At 32.7% G+C, this 23,087-nt stretch overlaps 3 protein-coding genes across 4 annotated transcripts; 1 reads left to right on the forward strand and 2 right to left on the reverse strand.

The window, feature by feature from the left end:
- The first annotated feature begins 621 nt into the window (after positions 1 to 621).
- On the forward strand, positions 622 to 3,285 carry LOC137812229 (flavonol 7-O-beta-glucosyltransferase UGT74F1-like). The gene is made up of 2 exons (XM_068614148.1): positions 622 to 1,552; positions 2,415 to 3,285. Exons 1-2 carry the CDS (start codon positions 896 to 898, stop codon positions 3,135 to 3,137), a joined length of 1,380 nt encoding a protein of 459 aa, XP_068470249.1. The 5' UTR covers positions 622 to 895; the 3' UTR covers positions 3,138 to 3,285.
- A 2,716-nt stretch (positions 3,286 to 6,001) lies between these two features.
- LOC137812232 (uncharacterized) lies at positions 6,002 to 14,216 on the reverse strand. Its single transcript, XM_068614151.1, has 14 exons — positions 13,329 to 14,216; positions 12,413 to 12,725; positions 11,954 to 12,100; positions 11,771 to 11,859; positions 11,586 to 11,678; positions 10,546 to 10,672; positions 10,344 to 10,408; positions 10,068 to 10,242; positions 9,484 to 9,678; positions 9,314 to 9,361; positions 8,242 to 8,382; positions 8,073 to 8,155; positions 7,115 to 7,230; positions 6,002 to 6,404 (listed from the first exon to the last, which is right to left on the reverse strand). The coding sequence occupies exons 1-14, from the start codon at positions 13,814 to 13,816 to the stop codon at positions 6,313 to 6,315; spliced, it is 2,172 nt and encodes a 723-aa protein (XP_068470252.1). The 5' UTR covers positions 13,817 to 14,216; the 3' UTR covers positions 6,002 to 6,312.
- Positions 14,217 to 15,867: 1,651 nt separating this feature from the next.
- Positions 15,868 to 22,883, reverse strand: LOC137812234 (integrin-linked protein kinase 1-like). Of its 2 annotated transcripts, XM_068614153.1 has the most exons (13): positions 22,670 to 22,879; positions 21,976 to 22,540; positions 20,690 to 20,764; positions 20,482 to 20,586; positions 19,853 to 19,938; positions 19,496 to 19,616; positions 19,313 to 19,392; positions 19,038 to 19,100; positions 18,801 to 18,922; positions 17,319 to 17,404; positions 16,654 to 16,778; positions 16,441 to 16,572; positions 15,868 to 16,192 (listed from the first exon to the last, which is right to left on the reverse strand). In XM_068614153.1, exons 2-13 carry the CDS (start codon positions 22,399 to 22,401, stop codon positions 16,186 to 16,188), a joined length of 1,428 nt encoding a protein of 475 aa, XP_068470254.1. In that variant the 5' UTR covers positions 22,402 to 22,540; positions 22,670 to 22,879; the 3' UTR covers positions 15,868 to 16,185. The 2 variants fall into 2 exon arrangements, with proteins under 2 accessions (XP_068470254.1, XP_068470253.1); XM_068614152.1 differs by having other exon boundaries at positions 21,976 to 22,883.
- Positions 22,884 to 23,087: the final 204 nt, after the last annotated feature.

Here is a 23,087-nt window from a genome sequence, read left to right on the forward strand (position 1 = left end):
CCAGAACTACGCAACTCAATTATCTCACCATCATTCTATTTTATATACATAATTAATTATCATCGTATTTTCTAAAATATTTTTCTTTTTTTATAATAATAACTGGAACATAATATTCAAAATAATAAACTATATTAAGTTATAATTGATAAGATTATTTATTTATTATTATTTTTAATCTAAATAATATTTCTTTTCATGTATTTTCTCTCTGCCAAACCAAACATGAGTGTTAAATGACCTGTAATTATGTCGTGTGGTGTCAAATTCATAGTTGAAAGATGAAATATAATGAAAAGGTTCACTGCACTTACAGGTAGATAAAGACCGAAATAAAAAATAAAAATGATATACATTCAAAATCCACTTCTTTTCTACAATCACTCTCGCCCAATATTATTATTTTAATTACTTTTTTACATTATTTAATTATAAATTTACTTTTTATTATATATTTTTTAAAATTATCACATCAAAGATGGTACACAATTCCTTAGTTATCAAAGTATGATTTTTCTAAGAAAATATAAACTAAAGTGTTAAATATTGACTTTAGTTACTCATTCTGAAATCACTTATTTTTCATCTTTATATAAAGAAAATAGTGTGTCATATTAAACCACACAAAAATTTATAATTTGGAAAAACAGATTTTTGAAATGGAAAGAGAAGAGAATAATAGTACAAGGAGAGTATTTACTATATATATTATTATTATTATTATTATTATTACTATTTATAATAACTCCATGGATATTGTATGAAGGATTGATTGGTGTACATAGTATTGACCCAACATTTCATTTCAATTTGCAGAGCTATTTATGATGATCATCATCATCTCCATTGTTAATTATCTTTTATAGGTTTTGTGTGTGTAGAAGAAGAAGAAGAGATGGAAGAGAAAGTGAGTGGATCTAAACATGTGTTAATGGTTCCATACCCAAGCCAAGGCCACATAAATCCAATGCTCCAATTCAGCAAACGCTTGTGCTCCAAAGGATTGAAAGTGACCATGCTCACAACCATTTTCATTTCCAACTCCATGCATCTTCAATCTTCATCCTTATTGGGCACTGTTCAACTTGATTTCATATCAGATGGCTATGACCAAGCTGGTTTTCATGAAGCTGCTTCTGTGGAAACCTATTTGTCTCGCATGCAAGAAGTAGGGTCTAACAGCTTGAGAGAAGTCATCAACAAACACAACTCTTCTGATCACCCTATTGATTGTGTGGTCTATGACCCTTTGGTGATATGGGTGTTGGATGTAGCCAAAGAATTTGGGTTATTTGGAGCTGCTTTTTTCACTCAAATGTGTGCTGTCAATTACATATATTACTGTGTCTACCATGGACTTCTAAAGCTCCCCATTTCATCACTACCAATCTCTATTCCAGGGCTTCCTTTGCTTCACCTAAAAGACACACCAGCCTTTGTTTATCAGACTGACTTCTATCCTGCATATTTTCACTTGGTCATTAATCAATTTTCTAACATCCACAAAGCAGATCTCATTCTTGTCAATTCCTTCTACAAGCTAGAGGACCAGGTACGTATTCAAAGGAATGTGTAGTAATCTGCTATTCGTTTGATATTAATTCTCATGTATATGCTTGGTGTACCAAAACTTTCATCTCAAACATGCTTAAAAGTTACCAAGAGTCATGCTTAAAATAAACCATAAAGAACATTACAATTTCCTTTCCCACCCGGAATCTTAACAAGATGGGTTAAAAAGTGAATTTAAGCCTAATTCAACTTTAGGAAACCAACTTATAAGTTGAGATTTTCATCCACTTATATACTATAAAATATCTTTATCTCTAGTCTATATGGATCTCCAACTAAACTTCTTCATGTCCATATCTGCCAACTCGTATGTGAGATTATATATTTATAGGATAATGATTGGCCTGATAAGTCCAACAAACTCTCATTAGGATAAACATTTTTAAATGGTTTTGTTGTTACCATATTAAGAAGTGGACTTCTAGTCTAACTCAACCTTATAAAACTAGTTTATAAATTGAATAGATGTTCTCTTATATATTATGAAATGATTTTATCTCTAGTCATTGAGTTTGTGAGATTTTTATATTTAAATTAATCGACTTTCTCAAATCGTAATCAGAAACTTCTAATGAAAAGAACTAGATTATTGGTGATACATACGTTAATTTGGTTTACTAACAACTGATCGAGAAAGGTGACTCTAAGAAGATAATAGGAATAGTTAGACTCCTATCTTTCAATTGTCTTTACTTATAATATAAATGCAAGTTTTTCTGTAGATGTTTATTTAAATCATGAGATTATTTCTGTCTTGCACCAAGACACCACTTCTTTTTTCAAACTCTAGTAAAATGAAAATGAACTGTGATTGTCTCATAATTTTCCATACCTATGAGAAGGTGGTGGATTCCATGTCAAAGCTATGTCCATTATTGACAATTGGGCCAACAGTTCCATCCTTTCACTTGGACAAGGCAGTCCCAAATGACACAGAGAATGTTCTGAATCTGTTTGAGTTAGACTCATCAGCAATTAGTTGGCTGAAACAAAAGGGTGCAGGCTCAGTTATCTACATATCATTTGGCAGCATGGTTTGCTTTAGCTCACAGCAGATGGAGGAAATAGCATTAGGCCTAATGGGAACTGGTTTCAACTTCTTGTGGGTAATTCCTGATTTGTTTAGAAAGAACCTGTCAAAGGAGTTGGAGAAGGGAATTGATGAATGTGGAAAGGGTTTGATAGTTAATTGGATACCCCAATTGGAAGTGCTATCAAACCAAGCTGTTGGTTGTTTTTTCACACACTGTGGATGGAATTCAACTCTTGAAGCACTGTGCTTGGGAGTGCCAATGGTTGCACTACCACAGTGGACTGACCAACCCACCAAAGCAAAATTTGTTGAGGATGTGTGGAAAGTGGGAATCAGAGTGAAGGAAAATGAGAATGGGATTGTCACAAGAGAAGAGATTCAGAATTGCATCAGGCTAGTTATGGAGAAGGACCTTGGAAGAGAACTCAGGATTAATGCTAAGAAATGGAAGAAATTGGCCATAGAAGCAGTGACTCAGGGTGGTACTTCACACCACAACATCAATGAATTCATTAATAATCTGAATAAATGAATTCATAAATAATCTGAACTGAAAAAATCCTAAACTTTGATAATATGATAAATATTAGTTTGAAAACTGGCAAAAATGCAACTGTGATGTGTACAATGTACTTTCAAAATTAATCTATTTCAGTAAAAAATTATTTTTTTAGTGGTAATCTAGTGATTATCAACATAAAAATTCTTATTCTTTTCTCTTATTAGTTGATATCTACCAAATATCAATTATATGCTATAAAGGGTTTATTTATACTTGTAATTCAATAATAGCAAATTGTCAAGGATGGTATTTTTAAAATTTGGTTTATTCTGATTAGTTGCTTAAATATTTTGTTTACATTGACATCTAAATGATTAATAATAAAACAAATGCATATTACGTTCTCTCGTACAAATTAATTGTTTCGAAACTCAATAATCAAAGAGGATTTAAAATAGAAATTTAAACAGAAAAGGGGTCATACAAAATTAGGGTAAATTCAACTAATTATAATGAAATCATTCTTTTCTCAAGATTCTGAATTCATACATATTCATTTCAAAATCAGTTACATAATACCTGCTTATATTCACGAAATTGAGATTGCAATTGATAAAAAATCGTAAATTCCAAAATAAATTTAGAATGATTTAGGCAATTAATCAATATCCTGAATTCTATCAATTCAGATCAATCACTCCTAATTTAATTTGAACCCACTAATTTGTGAGTGCTTACTGATCTTAATTAAGATTTCTTCAATTACATTTCTAAAACTATATTATAAGTCTAATTAGAACTTGATTAGATAGAGTCATGTTCCAATTAAGATGAACAACCAAAGTGTATCTAATATATAAACTTAACAACTCCAATCACATTATGGTATACAAATATTAAAATATTTTGTAACTTCAATTATGACCTTCCAAAAACAAATATATGGAAAAAAAAATATACGAAAATTATTCAAATTTGACTATTAAAATCCACTCATTTAATATTTCAATATTAAAACCAAATATATGTCATATGTAAAAATAGATCACAAGTATGTCTTTGCTTAATTAACTAATAATTTCATTATAACTTTTCGCTTCATATGCTCTTATTAAGTGAGAATAATTATAATTTCAATGTATAAGAATTATAAATTTGAGTCATACAATAATATAGAGACAGCGAAAATTAAAAAATATTTAATGATCACATAATCTATTAAAAAGCGTGTAGAAAATTTTCATGTTGTATATTTAAATATAATCTAATCACGTGTATTAAAGTTTTTCGTCTCTCACAATAAAATATCAGATTTCAATATATTTCTTCATGCTGTTTTATTTTTATATTTTTCGTTTGTCATGTCTAAATAATCGCATAGTTAAAATAACTACTATTCCATTAAATATTTTTAAAACATGTTTTTTACTCTTTGGTTTGACCCAAATGATGTGAAATTGATTGATTTAAACGTAACACTCAACATACTATAAATTTTCTTTTATTATATGTATTATCAATTTGTACTATTTTACTATACACAGGGTTTATAAAACTATCATTAATTTAAAATAAATTTTAAACTTATATATATTCAATGAATAAAATAAACTCAATTTCAATCAAGTATTTATTGACTTACAAGCTTAACTCCTCAAAATACATAAACATGTACTCTTATATTAAGTATTATATTAAGTATAATAGCAGCAGATATTCTTTTTTCAAATATATCACAAACACAATTACTAGAGTAATTCATTGGAATAAAGATGTTAATATAATAAAAACAACAACTCTATTTTAAGTTTTTAATAACAAGAAAATCATAATCATTCCATCTCATCATTCATTTATAAAATATATATCTAAACTAGACCATACATAAATCTATATAATAAATTATATTTATTAAGAATATATCTTTTTGCATCTTCTAAAATACTCGTCCCTTTTTTACAATTCCAGTTAAATCCCTTCTTACATTCACAAATCTATAGATCTATACAAATAGATATATATCTATGAGAAATGAAGTTCTATTAGAAGTATTGTTAGAATTAACACTAAAATTATTTAAACATATATAGAAATCTCAATCTCATATAATCTCATATAATTTGGGTAAAGTTTAAGACATTCAATATTTAGAATTATAATATAACGGTGTTCTAGAGGTAAAATGAAATAAACTCTCCCCTAACTTTCCAAAATAGACTTAACTCACTCACATTTTTTTTAGAGAAAATATATCATTTAAACAAAAATATAAGAAAAATAATATGCAGCAAAATTCCAACCATACCAAGAATCCACTAACAGTCATTTTAAACATTATCTAGAAGTTTAATGTATCCACTTACAATTATCCAATAATCAAACACTCATACTTCAATCGTTTCAACTCAAAATTCATTATATAAGGTAAAATAACATTTTTATTTGTTGAATTGCTACTCCAACGCCTAAAATAATTTCATAATAATACAACCGATGAATCTAAATCCAAAACTACCTGAGAGTAAAATACAAAAGGATGGAAATAAATGGAAATGCCTTGCACAAGATAGAAGCATGATAAAGTAACAGAAACAATTAAGATGTAACCTAGAAACAACTAAGATGATTTAGGCACAATATCTAAAGCACTAGTGAAAGAAGTCAATTGCATATTGTCAAATAGGAGACAAGGACATTGAGACAAGTTGTTGAGATAGATCTCAAGTTAAATATTCCAAAGGATTTGGACTTTAACGAAGTTGAATTGGCAGCATGCAATCCATGTAATTAACCTCACCTAAAAGAATATGATTTTGTTATATTAAATGAGTTTTACTTCTTTCAATAACTTGCTTTAAGTACAGTTATGTGTGCTTAAGCTATAAACTAAAAAATTATGTTAATATAATTGTGTTCCACTTATATTTCACGGAAGTAATAATATAATTTCAGTAGAGTTATGCATGGCAATAAAGCCTAAGTGTCGTATCATGTGTAAATCAACGTATATGTGTGCTCAGCTGGCATAAATTTACAGAGCTTGCACACACTTCCTTTTAATCTGACTGCTACAATTGAACTACTTATTAATACATGAACACAGAACCAATGGCTGAAAAATTCGAATGGCCTAGAGTCTATTTGCGCAACATTCTTTGTGGCATGAAACTCAAATAATATGCATCTCTGGAAGTCAAATGACAGATCATACACTCTCCCTGGTCCCATCTTCAGGTACATGACCATCTTCCCTCCAACTGCCCAACTTAATAATGTCCTCAACAAGTATTTTCCCATCTGTACCGACAAAAATTTATATCAGTAATTACAGTATTCGTGAACTGATTTTTTTCACAATAAATAGGAAGTTTGATAGATATCGTCACTGAGTATATTATAGTCCCATAACTTCAAAACATACAAATTTCTTAGTCCAACTTGCTCGGGAACACAAAAGACCCCAAAGAATATTGACAAAACAATTTGCTAATATACTTTATTCAAAAAAATAATTAATATACAATTTGCCCCCAGGAAATGGAAATTGTGTTCTTTCAGTTCATGGAAGTTCATAGAAAACAGTCCTTGATGAAATTGTTTACAAAGTTGATAACTTGGCAGGGTAAACTAATTAACTGGAGACCAATTTGAATAGGCGCATACTTTAAAATGAAAAAGGTAACACAAGATTTAAGAAGTGGCAAATACTTGTTTAGTAACATCTAAAAAGCAGTCATTTTAAAAGTAAGTTTTATAACCTACTGAATAATACTTTAATGACTAACAATCCGGCTAAAATTCAGAGCAATACTTTTGGTTGATCTATCTGAGATACTGTTCACTCACCTATTGCTCCAAGGTGAAATTCCAAGAATATTTCACTAGAATTTATTTTATGCGAATAAAGAAACAAAACTATTTTCAAATACACTACAGAGCAAACAAAATGATGACTTGATAAGATTGGGAAAAGTATTAAATTTATGCGTGAGATAGAAATGACAGACCTCTATCTTTGGAAAGATTGCTGACAAGTTCTTGGATACCCTCCTTGCCCAATGTATCCTTTAAGTACATTGCAGCAGAGGCTACCTCCTCAGGAGTTACTTTCCCATCATAATCTCTGCAAAAAGGCCAAAAACAACTTTTAATATATGCACAGAAGTTATTCCAAACATAGATTGTCCTAATAAAGTACAAAATTTGCATGGGTAGCAAATAAGAAATCATGCACATGACCGATCAAATTTATCTTGTGAAATGATAATCACACACTGTCATCCCAAACATGAATTAACTTTTAAAACAAATGTGGAAATGTATTCTTCCCAATTGGAGTTGATTGTTAAGCTTTCAACTTGGAAAATGAGTTCAGACAACTATACCTCTGTCATTTAAATGGCAGCAACTTATAATCATTATCAACTAGAATAGAATGAAAATGTATTCACATCTTTCTCTTGTAGTACAACACAAATTAAATTGTAATATAACACAAATCCTTCATAAATAGATTATAAAGCACAACCAAATAGTGCCGTCAGAGAAATTGATCAATTGTGAAAAGCCTTAATTGAAATTGAAAACAGCATCACTTGGCAGTTATATTTTAACAGAAAAGGCGGGAGAGAGATAAGTACAGGGTGACAAGTCATTGAATTCTTAATAAGTTAATTTTGTTGAGGCTGTAGATGCAATAAGATGCTGATATGAAACCACATTCTTATGCAAATGCAGTATGAAACTACATATATGTATCATGTTATCTGATAAGATTAGGACAAAGCATGACCAATATAAACACAATGTTGAAGAGCCTTAGCTCGAAGAAGGCACCATTTCCCTTTAGAGACTACTTGATCATAGGAACCATCTCAGCCAAGTCACTTATAGCCTAAACATTAGCATAACCCTCCCTCCTCCCCCACCCCTTTCCCAAAAAACAACGTTGAAACAAGTGCACACCTGTCGAGAAGCCTCCAACGGTCACCAATTTTAGCATCCACATCATCGATTTCCTTCTCGAGATTTTGAAGCATAGCATCAACCTGACAAATTTTAAATAATTACAAATTGAAGTGTAAAACTAGTTTCTAGTTTTTCCCTAATAATAGATAAATGACGTGGGTCGTACTCTCCCAATGAGTGCTGATGACACCTTATCCCCTTCACCAGACTCAGCAGCATGGTCATGTTCCTCTCGGGCAGCTTTATATGCCTTAAAGGCATCTTTTTCACCATCTGAACCCTTTACCATGCTATTATAGAGTTCTATCTGCACAAAAACAAAACAGCCAATGATAAGGATGGGTAATGGATTAAATATATACAGTCATACACAGAGTGGCGATCAATTTACAGTGTCACAATACAAAGACAAATTCAAAATGCAATGCACATTATAAAAAAGGCTACCTTTTAACAATGTCAGATGAATTATTTGTTGAATGTTTGTTTGAATACATTGATAGAGAGAGAGAGAGAGAGAGAAACATTTCATAGTAGTATTAATTTATAATATCAAATATATGAAATTGTTTATAGGTAATATTATTGAATTTTTCTATGTAAATAAAATTGTAAAATTAATTTCTTTTGTTTGTTTTTGTCTTTGACTATCCCGGCTACCAAAAAATGTCTGGGTTTGCCAGTAACACCAAAAAAATATTGATACAGTACGGTTGCACAACACTTCTTACAAGAAAAAATGAGTACTTGAAATATCACAAATTATTCTGCATACCATTCAAAGCCAATCGATTTTTTTTTTTTAAATGTCATAAAGGTTAATGTTTTACTTATTTGCAAATCATAATAAATAAAAATTTAATGCTTCGATGGAGTCTAAAATGTTCTTAGACAAATATAAAATTTAAGAGTATGATACATACTTTCAATCAAAAGTAAGATTTAGTGAAAAACTCATCTTATAGAAAGTTATTCATTATACAGACACATACTATACTACTCTTGTTTTCCTGTGCCTTCATTGATAGATATTAGCACTCCATCTTTTTCGTTTTAGACAAAAAGGAAGAGACGTGGATCTTAAAAAGGTGGAAACGTCTGTTAATGTGCTTGCATGCACAACAAATTTCAAATGATATTATATAGTGTATCAAAACTTTAGCATACCCAAAAAATATATTCAAGGCAATCTACAGAAGATGTAAAGAAAATGATAAATTCAGAAAGTTCAAATATACCTCTTTATTAACCAGCCTAAGAAAATCTTCACGCTCTGTACTTACAGACTGCCAACAGACATAAGCACACATTAAACTGCTTACATGTTATTTTTAGTATACATTTTGCAGAATCAAAAAGCAGTTCACCAAATTGAAGGAAGTGGAAGGTTTAGACATCAAATTCTCACCGATGCCGAAGCTAAAACTGCTAATGCACGACTAATTTCACACAGCTGCTCTTTGTTTTCCACTGCTCTGTCTCTAGCGAGTTGGTGAGCTTCTTTCGCTGTAGAAATATTCATCTCTTTCAGGGCCTTATCTTCTTGACTGGAACTACTACTTTCCATCCTTGATTGCACCACCTCTTGTCTCTCCTCCTCCTCCTGCATTTTATTTGTAATACTGTTAAGTATTGCACTATTGGAAACATAGAATCATTGATCAAACGAAAGTTACTTAATTTTCATCAATAGTCATTTATACCTAGAAAATGAACTATATAGTGAATTCTAGCATATCAACACCCAATATTTTATTTGTTAAAATGACTAATCAGACTAAAAATGAATTCTGCCAAAAAAAACACATGATTCCTTTTTGGTCACTGATCATTTAGTACTTTTTACTAGATTCTTCATTCTTCTCATATTAACCAGAGAAAATAGCAAACACTATAAACAGAATAATTTTGACCATATCCTCCTAATGCAACAAAGATACCTTCAAACAGGACAAGTATCAAGAGCAATGCATTTCCATACCCATACTTTACCTTAATAAGTTCTTCTTGCATTTCAAGGAACTCCAGTTTCCTCCTCCTCTCTGAGACAGAGTCCCCAGAGGGTAAGGATGTAACCTGTATAGTATCCACGACCTCATCGGGAAGAGAAGAAAGTGTAGCCTGTACAGCTTCTTCTGGTTTCAATTTCCCTGACACAGTGAATGACCTATAAATGATATCAAGTGAGATTTCAAAATGCATATCAAACAGGTTTATTCTTTAACTTATTATTTAACCCTGCCATGGGAGGAAGACTTAGTCGATTACCTTGAAAGTATCAAAAGGGATGATGGCACTGAGTGATTCAGAGACAAGTCGAGCCAATCTCGAAGCTGTAAAGGCAGGCTTGCAAATTTTAGAATAGAACACCAAGCTAACATTTGATATTAAAGAAAACTGACGTTTTAATATCCTCATCAAGATCCAGTATTCAAATAGAACAAATTTTCATGAATTATGCCAGTATAACCTGTTGGCGCATTTCTTCAACAGAAAACAACCCAAGCATGCCTCGCTCTCTACAATCTTCCCGAAGTTCAGCTTCTGAAAGAGAATTCACACCTTCTGCTTGAATCAGTTTATCATCTTCCTTAATCCTAACAAAAGGGGGACATGTTGCAAGTAACACAGTTACTAGGTATGTCGAGTAAAATGGTAAATTTAAGTATATAGCATTAAAAGGTGAAAAAGAAAACTATTTTTCAGGGTTGTTGTCACTAATGATGCTAATTAAACTATTATAATCATAACACCAGAAAATGTATGCTGCAGCAGCAGATAATAGCAGTTTGAAGAGTTAATTAACTACATTCAAACCTAGATCTGTACCAAATATTTTAGGGCCATAGTGGTAGTTTTGTGGAGTTCAGGCCTGAGGTCTTAAAACCATTTCCTTGCAGATCAAAAGTTTTTGATAGATGGCTTGTAATGCGTTCAGACCAAAATGATGAGTAAAGGAAATAGTTCCTCTACTGTTTTTTCTTTTTCTATATAAATTTCCTCTCTAAACAATTAAATCTAAAATAATTCTTTTAAAAATTTAAATAATTAATCATGCATGGTGATACCAGTTTTCAAATGTTAACAGTGCAATAAACTCCAATCCAAACATAGGTCCAACCCAATTGAGTACCAAAGGTTGCATCAATGGATTGATGAAGAATTTTATCTTTGATTGAGCCCAATGACATTATTTGATTCATGAAGTCAAACCTGTCAGTCAAGACAAGGCTTTGGTTGTGATAGTCGTAGTAGCCACAACATACAGGAATACTTTTATTGTATTCAGGCCTTTTGTTCTTATATTTAAATAATTAATATGCATAAGATTATTTGTTATCTTATTTTTTACCCTAATGATAGTAAGGGGAGGTAATCTTTTCAAATAACAAGGTATCTTTTATCATTAGAGATTTATTTTAGTTTTCCCAAATGCTTTACAAAAAGATAAAACCCCAAGTTGCATTAATAGTATCAAACAGTAAACTTGCATGATAAAATGCATCGTACCTTCGTAAATGTTTTCTTAGCATATAGCGCAAGTATGCATCAGTGCCAAAAGGGCTGATTCCCATGTACTTGCACATATTGACTAATCGTGGCCTACAAGCAGTAAAGAGACAATGGAAGTCATGATACCACCTCACAACTGAGAAAAACAGCATATTGAAGTCAAACAAGGTTAGGAGACTGACCTGCTTATATTATCTAGAGTAAGTTCATCGTTAAACAACTTAGCAAAGCCCAAAATTTCCTCATTAGAGACAATTGCACCTCTTCTAACCTGTAGAAAGGAAATAAAGGGTACAAAATGACTAACCAAGGAAAAACTTCAGAAAAAAATATATAAAAACAATTGCTTGAACTAAATTTTTAACCATGTTTAAAAATTCATCAAGATCTTCAGCTGTTTTCTTTAGTTCTCCACTTCGGGAGTTCTGAACTTCTTTTGCCATTTCTTTGACTGTATCCTGAAGGAACCTTGCATACTCTATTCTTGCCTTGAGTCTCCTTTTCAATGCTTCCTACACATTGAGCAACTGAGTCACACAAACAACCTACGGTGGGCAATCAAATCCCACACGTTCATGCTAACTGAATTAGGAAAATAAGCGGCCACCAGAAAACATAGAGCATGTACTAGCATTAGCTCATATATAATTTGTAACCAGAGATGCTGATGTTTAAGGTGTTTTGGAAGTTTGGTTTTGGAATAGAAGGGAATAGTTTTTTTTTAATTTCTAAAAAATATTCTCTCTAATTTGATAGCTTTTTAAAATAAAATAAAAATGATGGACTAACAGCATACGGCCTAAAAATTCTTGATAATTTATTACCTGTTCTTTCATCTTGTCTTGAAATGTGGAGGGCAACATGTTAGGGAATAACTTTAGAAACACAGGCAGGAGGAATTCCATAAAGGGAACGATAATGAAAACTGCAAAAGGAACTAGCCTAAAGATATCGGCAGTAGTCCGTGTCAGTTGCTGCCGTTCCCTTCTGGAGAGACTCTTCCCACCTGCAAGCTTCAACAACAACCTGGAACTGATCCTCACATCAGCCCAAAGCAGCTTAGAACCCAACCAATAATGCTGCAACGTAGACACAAATTCCCCTTTCCAGTGAACCAGTTTTTTTGCCCAGTCCTCCCTGTAGCAGCAACAATCAACAAACCAAAACGCCAAATCACCAACAATTAAAGAATAAACATTTCTATTTCGAATTTCATTCTGACAAATTCAGAAGCCTTAGCTAAAAAATTTACACTCAAACTAAAACACAAGCATAAGCTCAATTTAAAATCAAATGCAATTCTCAAAAGTAAATGCAACAATTAGCAAAACCTAAACACCAACTCGCCATCAATTAACGAACAGACATTTCACTGTTTCATATTTCTTTCTGCAACAGCAATTGCAGCACAACACTAGAATTTCAAAAGTCTCAGCGGCAATTTCTTTACTCTAAACACAACATACCTTCAACTTAAAAAATCAAATACAATTTTAAACAGCAAATGCAAGTACTAGCAAACCTAAACACCAAACTACCAACCATTAACAAATAAACATATCACTGTTTCAAATTTCAATCCGCATCAGCAATCGCCGCCAAAATATAATAATTTCAAAACCTCAGCTGCAATTTCCATACTCGAAACACAACCGTACCTTCAATCTAAAATTTCAAATTAAATGAAAACCTCAACAGTAAATCCAAACTCGTTTAATATAAGGAACAATAACCGCGGACCTACTCATAGATGCCACGGCTCGCAACGCGGGACCGATTCCCAAAAAAGCAGTCCACACTCTCCGCAAAACGCTTTGCACTTCCTTCTGCGACTCTTGCGACCGTTTCGCCATGGCTTTGGCCTTCGCAGTGGTCAAGCCTTCAACAGCCTGATCACACTCCTCAGGAGACGCTTCTTTCCGCTTCTTCGCGACTGCCTCATCATTCTCCTCCTGCTCATGATTCTTCGCCGCCGCCGGCTGCGTCAACCACCGCACACCTATAGGCGCATTGAATCCCGAAAAACTCTCACGCGGAACCGCACTCCCGAATTTTCCTAATCCAAATCGATTCCATAAGTCTTTATACGGCGTCGTTCCGTGCTTACAAGGAATCGGAGGAGTTGTCGTAGCTACAGCATGTTCCAGATAACGAACAGACGAAAAACTGCCATTGACGTATGAATGGATGACAGTGTTCCTCCTTCTGAGAATCGCTCGCGACGCCATTCTCGAACTGGCCTCCGAAAAGCAACAGTAGAAGATGAGAAACAAAGATCGAAGAAACGATCAAATGAATGTTTATTTTGTTCTATTACAAAATATAAATAACTTCGAATTCCTTAGATCTTCTTTTTTTGTTTATTGCATGGCGAGTGGGAATTCGGTTGATGGGTGAAAGGCGAGAGCGTGATTGAGCTTACTTATGCGGGCGAGGAAGACGGAGAGCGAATAGGAACAAAATAAAGAAAGAAAGATTTGTAGGAGTTAGGGTGTTAGAAAAGTAGTGAAGAGGTTTAAGGTGTTTTGTTCGTGACCTCTATTTCCACTTTTGCCCTTCTTACTAACATCTTTTTTCATTTTCTACCCTTTCATTTCTTGCTGCTTAGGACATTATGAAGCAAAAGGCAAACTAAAGACTGGTATTAAAACTTGTTTTTAGCCAGATCGGAAGTTTGGAGAGATCTCAAGATGTTTTTTTTATATACATTCAATTATAATAATTATAATAATTACAATAAAATACCAATAATTAATTATTTGATATAATATTCAAGACACATAGATTATAATTTAATTATAACCTACTAAATGATTATAAATTATTATAATATAATTATTTATTATTTTTTTAATAGTCTCAGTCCATCTAACAATAAGTGAAGACTCTTACAATAAGAAATACAATAAACTTTATTTTATATTCTTAATCTTAATTCTTTGTTAAAAATTTATTATCATTGTGCTCTTACTGAACTAAACAAGATGTACTCTCATCAATGTTACCTAATAAAAAATAAAAAAATATCTGATATCTTATTAAAATTAACAATAAATTTTTCTTAAATTTATCCTATTATTTCTATCCTATTAAAATCATATATTATTATTTTACTGATATAATCCGCACAGAAAAAAAAAACTCTTAATTCCATTGTTATGTGCTTACAGAAGTTATATATATGTTCCTCTATTCAGTAAAACTATCCATACCTAATAGTACTATTTTTCTTCAAAAAAATTATCAACAAACACGTTGGCATGAAGAAGGATCGAAAAAAAAATAATCAATTCCTTCCCAAATTAAAATTAATTTATATATAAATTTAAAACATGAACTTATAGAAACTATATAAGATAGTTTTCACACATTAGTGTATGAGTAAATTAATCTATGTGGAAAAGTCTATTTTTTTTCTTTCTCTCTCATGAGACTTCTAGAAAGGTTTATCGAAACATTATTTATTAACCAACTACCATTAGTTGTGATTTAATATTAGTATGATAGTCGTAAATTTTAGATTACGACTACAATATTAAAATAGAGAAAGTGTAGTGCACAATTATTTTGTACCAGTTTGATAAATCGTTAGTATAACAGTAAACACAGAATCACACATTCTAATGCACCAAAATAGGAACCAACATTTTGTAACTTTAGTTTTGAACCTCAATTGCATTAAAAGTAACGCCTTTTATCTCTATTTCTCTCGTTTCTCTTTCAAGAGAATGTAAATAGATATATTTCCCATTTCATTCTTCTAACTCTTTATTTTTACGGACATCTTCTTTTTCTTTCCCACTACAAACCTTACCTACAAGATTGATTATGTGTTTCTAAAGTACGTTAATTTTGAAAAAAATTAATTAACTAAAGCATGAAATGTTTTCTTGCAACATAAAATCATACAAAATAATACGAATATATTTATGGTATTTATAAAAACATATACATGAAAGTATAAAAACATTATTTAATTCTTAAAAAGATAAATTATTTAAAATAAATTAAAATGTCAAAAGAAATATATAATTATTTTTTAAATACGTAATTATCAAATTTCAAGTTGTCAGGAAGTAACTATTTGTCCTTGTTACTATCTTACATTTGTCCATAAAATAGTTGATTTTATCAACCATTTTCAATTCAATTAGTTAGAAACATAAACTTTGAGCTCTGATTAACTTCTCAGCTTTTATTTCAAGCGCATCTAATTAAAGTATTGAGGGACAAAAACCAGATTCCCTAGAAGGCACACAACATATATGGTGCAAAATGATGATGCGAATAGAAGCACATAGTAGTGCATCCATAAGTATAGAAACACACTTTTATTAGAAAATTTCTGAGAATAAATGTTATGTCGTTTATGGTACATTGTACAGAGAGGAGCTGTTCCAGAACCTCTGGTGGGCCGGGTGGAACCGTGGAAAATCATTTTCACGCTCAAATCCAAGCTCAGGTTAATATTATTCGAATTCTCAAGTTATTAATTGTTGCAATGGTACACCAACACCAATACGAAGCTCACAAATTGGTTTTGAGGATGCCACCTGAACTTGATGTCCTCTTTGCCACGTAGCATGTATCCTGTTATTTATTTCCTGCAAGCATTGAAATGTATCATGATAGTGCCAAGTTTTGAAGTCAGCAAAGAGAGTTCATCAACAAGTACAACAATAATATTAGTATTTTCGCAACTAGCATTGATAAAATTGAACTAAAATGGTCTGAGGTAAGCCTCCCTACCACAGACACGTACAACAAGGGATGGTTGATTCTTGGCATTTCAAGGTACAATCAGTCAAGTAAATAAAACTTTACAAGGATATATTCAGTCTAGGAAACATACCAAGGAAGCTTAAAAGTATCTTTCCACCATCCTTGTTTTGAGCAATTTGCAACAATTTTGTTCAACCGTACTATGACCTGAGAAAATGTTGGCCTGACAACAGGGGTTGGATCCCAACACTCCTCAATCAACCTGCATAAACTACGATAGTTAGACCGTTTCTAAATTAAACTGAAGCTTGAAGACCTGATTTTAAGTTTAAAATAGACTAACTCTTTCAAATCCGGTGGATAATGTTTTGTTTTGATCTTGAATGTCGGTCTTTTCCCCTCTAAGCACATCATTTTCATCACCTCCTCCGAGGGCTTGGGATGGAAGGGATGTGTACCCTCTAACATCTGGGTCCATAAATGATATATTAAATTGAAGAAGAAAGTGTTGAATTTCAACCAATAGACAATTAATATGAGGAATAGAGTGATCAACCAATAGACAATCCTAAACTTCAAAAATATTAAATGAATCTAGAAAATCTACAAAGCATTTTTCATGAAAATAGAAGTGCATCATCTTAAGGAACTACAACGTGACAAAACATCCGAAGAAATGTGAAGAAAATATTGTCAAATTCATCATCCTTCCCCTCGGCACCCAACTCAAGCCCGTACCCTTCTGAGCATCAACTCGTGATCTCAACTCTAAAAAACCTGTAGATCGAGTGCATACAGCTAAGCTAAAAATTAAAGCTTATAATTGGAGAGCATTAGACTAAGCCTCACTGTTCAATTTAAAACTCACATGTTCTAAAGGCAAAAGGCTGACACGAAGCAATAAAAACAAGAATCTTACCAAGAGGAAACTAATTTGTAAACTAATTAATCTGACATACGAAACGTCATAACAGATCGGCATTATTATGTGTTACAAAAATCAGGTACCTCATATATAATGAGACCAAAAGAATATGCATCCACACTTCTATCGAATACTTCATCTTTGTAAATCTCCGGTGCCACGTACAAGCCTGCAATGAATACAACCAAATCATTATAGAACCACGAAATATACTTTTGTTTTAGAAATTTTAATCTGCAATTATATCGCTTAATCTTTCTTGAAATGCTTGTCCGTTTTCTTTACAATTTTTTCTACAAAGTATGCATTTTCTTTTATATATATTTTGTATTTGTTGGGCAAAGGGACCATGGTTTAGAGATGGAACAAGTATCAAACCATCATCAATGAGGAAAATTACTCAACAAGTGTTAAGTTATTTCTATGTAAATGTTTATCATAATGGTAGTTTCACTTTTTGAAATCTCAACCGTTATTTAAAGAAAACTCCCCACTTTATTGTCCAATTTTTGATTTACACCAAAATCCCATAACTAATTACACATTTATAACAAAATAAAGTATAAACAGATATTCATATGTAGCAGCAACTATCTTCAAGCACACTTCATTACAACAACAAAAAATTACCGGGCTGTCTAATATCCTAGTTAACAATAAAGAATACAGAATAAACATGTATATCTTGTTAGACTCATTCTATTGACAAGGCTTATCATGGAAATGAGAAGGTGCACAACGCATCAGTTAACACAGCCATTCCATAGCACACTATAAATGCAGCATATCCAGAAGTAAAAAAGTTTAGAGAAAAGGGTTTAAGGGTTTGCTGGGACAAGCTTTTCCATAAAGATTTCTAGAAGAGAAAAATTAAAAAGAACAACGAAATAATTCTTTTTATAAATTAAATTAGTTTATGCACAGGTTAAAAAAAAATAAAAGCTTAGAAAAGCCATACATGACATAGCCTCTAGAAAATAGCTTATACATAAAACTAATTTTAACTTTTAGAGAAACTCATTTAATTTATTTTTCTTCTTATTTTTCTCTCCAAAAAGTTAATATGAAGTTTGTCTAAAAAGACCCTAAACCTTAAAACTGTACAAAAAAACCTGTGTAAGATCATCAAATGGAGGTATGTGCACTGTAAAAAATTTCCATATCCCAAATGATGGACCGTCGAACAAAATTTCCCTCTCAATCCCCTTAAGTCCAGCAAGTTTTGACATAGAATTCTCAATGAATAATTGAAAGAGTATATATTGAACTTAAGATGTAATAGGAACTAATTAAAAGAAGTTCCTAGACAGTATTTTATCATTTTTCGTGGCCTAAAACCCAAGCTTAGGGCAGCTAAAGAGAGTTGTCATATCCAATTTTAGCGGGTATAATTCATCCATGAAAAGGAAATTCCTATTGCAATCACAAATCTGATATGTTCAGCCAGTTGTAACTAAACTGAATCTTAATGCTAGAAAATAGGACGCTGGATTATAGAAACCTTCCGAACACTGAGGAAGGAGAAGAAATGCAACAAATTTCTTTTGAAAATACTCAAAACTTACTTGAAAGATCAATGTTAGGGTCAGGCTGCACCAGCCTTGCTTCATCAGGTGAGATTAGAGAAAGTCTCACAGTGCCAAATCCACCTATCTTCAATTGCCCTCCATTATCCAGCAAAATATTTCTGGCACCTTACCGAAATTTCATATATTAAAGGAACAGTAATCCCATGAGAAAAAAATCTAATTCAAAATGCACTCAGTCATAACTAAACATCAGATTGTATTAAGTGATCTTACTTTGGCTTTAAATCACAGTGAATAACCGGATCTGGTTTGCATTCATGAAGATAGTTCATGCCCCTGCCAACAACAAATTATCAAGACAATTTGGATAAACAATCTAGTGGAATTTGCAATAAACTTATAATCAATTAGTACATTGTAAACTTAGAAAGCTAAGATGACCTAAGGAGCCTTTTAGAAATTAACAACCATATAAGAGATAATAAAAGCAAGAAAAGGACATGATTTTTTTTCAAAGATGCGTATAGTTCCTTGAAATGGTTACTTGCCTAGCAATATCGAGAGCAAAACATAGAAGTTTTGATGGGGACAAACGCCCTTTCTTTTGGAGATAGCTTGCCAGGTCACCCTGAAAAATCAAAATTGATATGAACAAAGAAAAGTGAGTTAGATACAATCATACGAGAAACTTACTCTGCGAGGACAGAGAGGGATAGAGAGGATAAGCTTACTTTAGCATGGTACTCACGCACAATCATCATAGGTATATTTTGGGTTACAGCTCCAACAAACTGGATCACATTGGGATGTCGCACCCTTTCTAATAACGTGAGCTCATGTTTGAAGGAATTTCTGAGTGAATTATTGAAATGGCAAAAAATTAGAGCCAAGGTTGGGTAATAAAGTATAGAAACAAATAAACAGCAATTCGGGTCATCTACAAGACCAGAAATCAAAGTGAAAAGTAATGACATATGCAGTCCGACAGGAACTTAGCCAAGCAGCATCAAACAACGTGATTGATTGGCAAGAAGCATATCATACAACCATTCTCACAAACATGTTCGATTGCAAAGGTATATACATACATGGTATCAGGATCTGTATAACTGTCCTTGTCAAGTATCTTCACTGCAACCTTTGTGCCATTCCATTTAGCTACTTGATATGTTCCCTGAAAATAGATGGATCAAACAGCAGTGAAGAACTATACAAACAAGTTTAACACACATCATTGTTTAGCTTTATAAATGTCATATGTTTAAAGATCCGTGAACTCGATCACACAAAGCATCAGCACATGAGGTACCAACAATTAGAAATGAAAGATAGGGGGAAAAGAATAAAAAATCAGACGGTTAACAAAGGGAGCCCAGTGCATAGGGCACGAAATATGGTAAAATATTTAATGCGTGCAGTAATAAACACCACATGACACATTACTGGTCATGCAAATTACATTACTAGAGCAAAATTTTACAGCATATGCACATTATCTTAGTTGATCAATTTTAAAGTAAAAATGGTCCCTCGGAGTCAGAGTAGTTGTCTCAATTGCAATTATCAACTTGCATTTTAATAAATACCATGACCGGGTGGAATCCCCAGTTGAATAATATCCCAGAAAAACCATAACTATTAAATAATCAAATAAAATATAACCAAGTGAACAATATTTAATCACAGTTCCCAACGAAAGAAAGAAAGAGAAACATACTTTGGAAATACCATCGCTCTTCCGAACCTGTAGCTCTAACGGGTTGAGTTCATATTCCGGAACTTCTCGAGGATTTGCAACGGTCATTGGAGTCTTTCTGGTTTTCTAAACACGTCAAAGATAATTAATCAGTAAGTCACTAAATTCTATCCGACATATTTACCACCATTTACTGATCCATAACAAACAAAGAACGGTAGCACAATACCGGCACTTTAGCTCCACGAGCCTTCAACATGTAATAAATCTCTGTATTTCCATAGTATTTGGCATCAGCTGCCGCCTGCACATCCACACATCCACCACCACTTAACACAAAAAACAAATCAACTTTAACCTTAAAGCAATAATTTAATATAAATGTACTAAGAGAATAATATTTTTTACATTCTTATGCAGTTACAAAGATTTATATGTTAAATTAAATTAATTTACAATAACTATCCTATAAATCATTAAAACACTACTTTGATTCATTCACAGTTTTTAAAATTATGATTATAATAGATTTAATTGCCATGCCCTTTTTCCATTATCAAATCTGCGACAAAATCGAAACCGAGCATTTCGTGGTTTAGAAATGCCGAATCCTGCAAACCATGTATTCCATTTGTAGGCAAGTGTCATGTTGGCTTTCACATAAACTATCTTTCAAGTCAAAATTCAGTCCTTCCTATCATAATTTTTTCTAGACAATATGAAAAAACTCTTCAAATTTTTCGTGATTATTATAAAAATATAATTCTTCAGATTCGCTGTGATTTCAGTAAACGTTTTTTTGGATGCATAATAAATAATTTAAGAATTTTTTATGATCATGATATATTTTTAATATTTAAAAAATTTAATTGCGAAGAGTTTTCCAAAATTTAAAATTCCATTACTATTACTAGATGTATTGTCTGTGAATTGACTAAATTATTTACCAACAAAAAAAGGTAATTGAACAGTGAGCTCATAGTCGTAATATCCATTTAGTACTCTGACTAAAAAAATATCTAAATAAAATAAATAGACGTTGATAAGATGTTGATAGTTTTGATGAAACTAGTGGTCTATAAAAAAAGAATTAGCTGGGACTACAAATAACATGATGGTATAAGATTAGATAATAATTTCTCTTAAACAATGACCAGACCCAACACATGCAATATCTTTGAAGTATAGGAGGCAGGGACACCAAACACAGAGAAACATGAAATGTCTAAAACATAAATAGATAATATATTCAACTTTTTTTAAACCATCTAATGTTTTTTTTTAACAAACCTTACAAAAAGTGAGAAACATTTTATATTACATTTTAAGCTAATTATACTAAAAGGTCAAAAATAATTGAGAGACATAACGAAAATTATGGAACAAGTATGGGAAATGTGCCTCACAAGTCAAGCTGACAGTTATCAGTGCACTTAAATTAAATTAATAATAATCACAATATAAAAAATAAGTGTATAATAAATTAATAACGGAATATAGGAGAGAGAAAATTACGGTACTGCCCCAGCGATCGCGAGCGTCGATGTTGGCCTTGCGGGTGAGGAGGAGCCGAGCGACTTCCGCGTGACCTTCGCAGGCGGCGATGTGGAGGGCGGTGCGGCCGTCGAGGTCGATGCTGTTGACGTCGATGCCTTCGTTGAGCAAATCCTCAACTCCCCTGACGTCGCCGCGGCACGCCATGAAGAGCAGCTGCATGGTGGAGTCAAGATTCTCGGGCACGGTGAGCTCCGCTTGCTCCTCTTCGGCGCTCCGCCGTATCGGATCCAACGACGACTGCCGCCCGAAGCTGAACCGCTGGTTGTTCCGGCGTGGATCCAGAGAGGCCTGCCGCGTGAACAGCCTGCTCATGCTCTTCCGCAGCGACCCCGACGAGAACTGCCGCGAGATGCCGCGCTTCAGCTGCGCGGCAATGTTTTCCATGGCGGCCGCCGGAGGATTCCGCACCACAAAAACTTCTCACAATCAATCAATCAACCAACAACGAACGAACGAACGAACGAAGATTCCTAGCGATCATGCTTACATGTTGGAACGGATCCAACCTGTAGCTTTGGTTATGCTGTTGGAAAGTATACGAACCGAATCAAAGGAAGCGCGAGTCAGCGAGGGAAAATAATAACGACGAAAACAATAATAGAATTTCTTTGTTTTTATTTTTGGATTGATCGTTCATTCTCTCATCACTCACACGTTTCCATTCCACGAGAAAGAAGCCGCGGTTCTCTCTGTCTCTCTCCTTTTCTTTTCCTTTTTCATCTCTTCTAATTAGATCATTCCTGTTGAAGTGGGTAGGTTTGGTTGACTTACCGGGACCTGAATCATTCTTTTCTCAATTTTTCTTTTTTTTCATTTCTTCTAAAATAATTAATTAACTCCCTTTTCTTATCAAATTCAAAATACGCGCTAATAGAGAAGAATTATTGTTTTCAAAATCTAAAAGCCAGTAAGAATAAAAAAAATTAAAAAATGCATATCCACACACTACTGCTAGTTTGTCTATATGAGATTCGAATATGTCTATTAAATGATGTGTCAACGTCGAATACACATATTAGATATTAATATTTATAGGACACGTATATGAAGTGCTCAATTTAAAAAAATAT

The sequence above is a fragment of the Phaseolus vulgaris genome, chromosome 2, assembly GCF_000499845.2.
Source record: "Phaseolus vulgaris cultivar G19833 chromosome 2, P. vulgaris v2.0, whole genome shotgun sequence".
In the NCBI taxonomy this organism is placed as follows: Eukaryota; Viridiplantae; Streptophyta; class Magnoliopsida; order Fabales; family Fabaceae; genus Phaseolus; species Phaseolus vulgaris.